The sequence below is a fragment of the Cyprinodon variegatus genome, unplaced genomic scaffold (assembly GCF_000732505.1).
Source record: "Cyprinodon variegatus isolate N-32 unplaced genomic scaffold, C_variegatus-1.0 Scaffold1512, whole genome shotgun sequence".
Lineage (NCBI taxonomy): Eukaryota > Metazoa > Chordata > Actinopteri > Cyprinodontiformes > Cyprinodontidae > Cyprinodon > Cyprinodon variegatus.
The window spans coordinates 9,932-15,434 of NW_015151965.1; the positions used below are offsets into that span (position 1 = coordinate 9,932).

Here is a 5,503-nt window from a genome sequence, read left to right on the forward strand (position 1 = left end):
ACGAACGTGGGCTACTGGCCTGGTAGCTGTGCTGCTGCTGGGTGGGTCCGGGGGTCTGGGGTCCCTGGGGTGCGTTGCCCTCGGGCGGGTGCCCCGGTGGGGAGTCGGGGGTTCAGGTTCAGTGGGGAATGCTACTTGGGGTCTGGGCCGGTGTACGCCCGGCTGTCTGGCCCTGCTGGTGTACCGGGAGGCCTCGGGGCCTGTTGGGCTGGGGCGGCATGCACATTAACACATTATGGCAGATTTTTACACTCAGCTAGTGGGAGAAAGGGAGGGAGGGGGAGTTGGAATGATCTCGCCTCGATGTCTTTTGTCGCTTGTGTGGTGAGTGGTTTGAATGTTATGTAGGGGAATGATCACATCTGTGGTGGGGGAGCGGGTGGTGGTAGTGGAGGGATGAGAATTTTAGAAGGGCTTCGGGTCTGGCTCCCTGTCTCGGTCCTGGTATGTGCCGTCCCCTGGTGGGGGCCTCATGGAGCGTGCGGGCTGGACGGCCAGAGTTGTCTCCCTTTTTTCCTTTTTTTGGGGGGGGGATGGACAGGATGGCAGGGTGTCGGTGTTGGCCCTGTGGTCGGCTGGCTTGTGGGCCCTGCCGCCGATCCCTGGCCCCCGGGCTATGGTGGTGCGACTGGTGGGCCCCTGGGGGAACTGGGGTGCCTGTTGGAGTAAGCAGGGGAGCTGGCTCCCTGGGAGTGCAGTAAGCACTAGGGGTGTCAATCACACCCATCATGGAGATTCAATTCAGTATCGATTTCCTGATACTCAAGAATACACCACGATACGAATCGATTCGATAAATTGGGTAATTTTTATTTTTTTACCTTACAGGCTAGCCAGTGTTTTAAATTTGAAATAAATGAAGGAAAGCTGCAATGTTGTTATGCATTTTATTTGAGAAACTACAGCAAAAAACAGAAGTAGAAAAGTTTTACTGCACCTGTTCCTATTAAAACCTCATTCACTGAAAAATAATAATACCCCTGCGTTATAGATTCTGAAAGGCCTTGCATCGTAAAATACTGCACAAAATCAGTGTAATGAGTGCAATGCAATACCTCAGCTCCAGAGTGTGGATGTCCCGGCCCACTCAGCAGACACTCAGCTGCTCCTCTCCCAATTTGTAGCTGACCGCAAACAGTGCCGCAGACAGGAGGCCGGCTTGTTTTGTTTTTATGACCGAAATTGCTGAAAGCAACTCATGAAGTTTGACCCGCTAGGACCCATTTTCCACCTGGATCTCCGCTCTTTTTGGCCCTCATGTCCCTCCGTTGTCGTACTAAACTCACCCCCCACTTCCTCTCCGCTTCGGCCGTATCTAGACCCGCAGCATATTGGGCATAAATCAAAAATGTCTGTGTGAAGCTCACTGCACACACTGCTGTAAGAGTATAACCAGGAAGTGAGGTAGGAGGAAAAATAGGTTTAACGCCACCGCAGCACGGGAGGGAGAATTACGCCCAGGAGCAAATAGATAAAAATAGACCGGAGGAAAAATACAACATGAATACTCTTGTGGACGTAACGATGCATCGAATCGCCGGCTGTTGGATCGATGCAACGATACAAAACAAATATTATTTACACCTCTAGTAAGCACCCCAGTCCTTTGCTCCCCATCCCCGGAATCCTCCCTGTGCCTGCTCCATCACACTGCCACACATGTAGGTTTTTGGGGAGGGGGTCGTTACTGGACGGCCCCACCTTCTGATGACATACCCCACCCCACTTTTATTTTGCATTTTAGACACTTCCATCTACAACATTTTCACAACACACATCTATGTAGGGCATTGTCTGGGGGGGTGGGTGCAAGGGCACCATCGGGGGGCTTATTTCATGGGCCTCACCACGGTCAGCTCCCCCCACCCCCTCTCTCGCATTTAGACATTGAGGGTTCTGGGTTGTCGCTTTGGGGTGTGCACAGAACTGCCTGTCTCCCAGAGGGGGGTGGAGTGTGCTTGACACCCTTTGGTTCTCCCAGTTTTAATTACACCTGAGAGCAACAAGCAACAACACCAGATTAAACCAGCTGCTGCAGGGAATGTGGGCCCTGATCCCGGGGGAGCTTTTGCTGGGGGTGGTCTTGTCCGGTTTGGTAGGCCGGGCTCGAAGCAGGAACGAGATGGGTTAGTGTGGCAGTGTCACCGCTCCCCTCCCCCCAATCCGAAATTTAGGTTCACTTATTGGGTCATCCGATAATCCCGGGACCAACCACCGGTGCCACCGGGTCTTTGATCCTGGGATTATTGGATGTGAGTGTTATGTGTTGTGAGTGGGGGCACTAGGGTGGGAAGGCGTGATTGAGACTGTGAGCCAGGGCCTGGCTGGGGCTCCTGCCGGGGGGGTGGGGCGCACGGGGATCCCTGGGGGCCAGGGCCGGATTCACTTCGGGGTGGCTGGCTGCCGGCGGAGCCCGCGGACTCGTCCCCGTGGCTCCGGCATTGCGGTGGTTGGGGGACTTCCTTGGGGCTGTCTCTCCTTCTCCCTTGGTGGGGGTCGGATTTCCGGGGCTGGCCCCTCCTTGGTGCCTTTGCTCTTGTGGTCCCTATGGGCTTCTGGTGCTTTGGGTCTCCCAGCCCTGGTCTCAGTGCTCTGGGGGGACGCCTCTTCAGCTCTCAACAACCACTATTGAGCATTTTTTCTTTGGATAAACTTTACATGCAGAAGTGCACTTTCACAAACAACTACAGGTGCTTGGTTCCAGGTACTTAGAGATTCACTTCCATACCGAAAGCTCATATTCTTATCTTCAGGTAACACAGAGTCGATGTCAGATTAAATAATACTACTTCAGCCATAGTATCTAGGTGTTACTTTATTGTATGTCTCTTACCATGTCTGTTGGTTGTGCTGTTCTTTTTACACCTCTTTGCAGGAGATGAGGCAGACTGAAAATGTTTTATCATTATCTCCCTTTTATCTCCTCTTTCTTTTATCTTTACTGCTTTTTTCTGTGTTTCCTCTTCTATTCTATTTACATTGCAGTGTCCATATAATCTGTAAAACTGCATAATTATAATAAAGCAATTTATATGCATAAATCAAGCGGAACACTATGGCTTTGGAATGATCTTCTGCCCACATTGAGCTCTATTGACTCTTTGTCACCTTCAGGAGCTTAATTAAGACCCATTTATTTGTACAGGCTTTTAATTAACTACATTTTGGGCTGCTATGATTTCCTATTGTCTTGGCCTTTTTATATTGTTTATTTTCTGATGTCATTAAACTGTGCAGTGATGCACTTTGTGGCTTTGGTCTGTGAAAGGTGCTATAGAAATAAATTTTACTTACAATAGCTTAGGCCATATGTCTCACATTGAATAACCTTTATTCAACTAATGACTAATAATCAATGATTTGAAGTGTTACTCAGCAGATTTTGTCTAATATGTATATAAATAAAATGATTAACAGAGAGAACTAACTTGTCTTCTTTACTTCCCCCAAATAACATAAACCAAACATGACTTGAATGAAATGTTTTTTTTCTAATATCCATATGAAGAGCTACATTTTCAATGATCTCCTGCCACCTGGTGGCCATAGAAGGCATAGCAGGAAGGCATGTTCAGCTGGTTTAAATACATTTGAAGGGAAGAGAGATAAGATAGGACTTTATTNCCTTCTTCCACGGGGTGTCTAAGTCTGCCACTAAAGGAGCTGCTCAGCTCCTCTACAGTCTGCTGCAGAGGGTGGAAGGTGGTGTCCATGATGGATGGGAGCTTCACCAGCACCCTCCTCTCAGCCACCTCCTCCACAGAGTCCAGAGCGCAGCCCAGGACAGAAGTGGCCCTCCTGACCAGCTTGTTCAGTTTCTTCCTGTCCCGCTCTGTGCTGCCAGGGGCCCAGCAGACGACAGTGTAGAGGAGAGCTGAGGCTACCACAGAGTCATAGGAAGTCTGAAGCAGAGGCTGGCTCACTCCAACGATGATTGAGATTCTGATTTACATTAAGATCTGATTTAGATTTTTTACATTACCTTCATATACAATATTAAGTCAATTCCTGAAGTGTAAGAGGAGAGAAAAGGAGAAAATAAATAGAGACAAGTTTGGAATGTCAAAAAGGGAGAAAAGGGAATCTAAATAAATAAATTAAAAGCTATGACATTTTCTAGGATTCAGATCAATCCTGAAAGCTACCCAGCCCAGGAGCAGGTTTGGCATTCAGAGTATGTTACCATGGTGACAAGCCTTGCTAAGAAAGAATCCATCATTGTGGTACTAGTAAGGAAGGGTTAAACCTGAAGTTGTCTCATTAACTCAGTAATCCTGCTTTGTGGTTCAGGCCTCTGGATGGTTAAAGGGAGCTCTCTGCTGCATGCATACTCCAGCTGTATGCTCTGTCAGAGCATACAGCTGGAGGAGGGGGTAGTACTTATCAGGAAAATGTAAAGAAAATGTCTTTCACTGGTAAAATGAGCTTTTAAATCAACAAATATCACCTCACCACCTGCTATACACTGTCTGACGGGCTCAGCCATCATGGAGCCAATATTCAGACTTCATTCCTGACTGATCAAACCTCTGGATGTTTGGTTTTAGCAGCTGCAGCTTCAAAGCAGCTCTGCTGTTTGTTCATGTGTGGAAACAACAGAGTCATCAGTGTAGAGTTTGACTTTCTGACTGTGAGACGATTCAGAGCCAAACTAAATGATCAGAGGAAAAACAGCTGGACCTGCTGGATCACCAACACTGTTTACTGATACTTTATATTTACTTTCTATCTAGAACAGAAGCGTTTATGGTGAAAAAAATATGTTTTATCCTCGTTTTCATTTGAAAATGTTTGTTACTTAATGGTTGCTGAAATAAACGTTAAATATTTACATGAGAAAGATATTTCGTAGTATCAAAATGAGTGAAATATTACTGAATTAATAAATGAAGATACTTAAAATTCAAGAGTTTTTAGTTTATTAAAAAAACAAAAGAAGAAATGAATTGCAACTATAAAAGCAGACAGAGAGCTCAGACCTCCACCAAATCCAGAGGATGGTTCACATCAGCACCAGAATCTAATCTTCTGTTCTTTGTCCTAATTCACACCTGGTCTGAACATTTGATCCAAATCCATCCAGAACTATCTGAGTTCTATTGCTAACAGACAGACGGACAAACAAACGCTGACAAAAACAGAACCTCCTTGTTAAGATCCAGGTTAGTTTGTGTTTGGTTGTTTTTTCTTTCTTCTAGCAGTTGGTGGCCACTAGAGGGCGCTATTGGATTGAGACTCTGCTGCCTCTGCACACACCTGCTCCTTGTTAGTCTCATCAGGAGCTTTGGAAGAAGAGCAGCCTGCCAATCATTAGATGCTGCAGTGTTATCCTCTGTGGTTCCTCTGGCTCTCTGTGTTTCCTGTTCTTTGCATTTCATGTTGCTCTAAGCTAAAGCTTAACTTCCTTCTCGTTGTTCCTCACAAGGTACCATGACTGGCAGGACCTTTAGCTCTTCCTGCTTCTGTTGCTCACCTGAACCTGTCTGCACTCAGACATCTGCCC

General features: G+C 46.9%; 1 protein-coding gene across 1 annotated transcript in view; it reads left to right on the forward strand.

Moving 5' to 3' along the window:
• The first annotated feature begins 2,041 nt into the window (after positions 1–2,041).
• The window catches only part of LOC107103713 (leucine-rich repeat and calponin homology domain-containing protein 1-like), an 84,171-nt gene continuing 80,709 nt past the window's right edge, over positions 2,042–5,503 (forward strand). Inside the window, exons 1-2 of the mRNA XM_015403517.1 lie at positions 2,042–2,126; positions 2,286–2,489. Coding sequence (XP_015259003.1) covers positions 2,042–2,126; positions 2,286–2,489 — 289 coding nt within the window. The remainder of the gene's footprint in view (positions 2,127–2,285; positions 2,490–5,503) is intronic.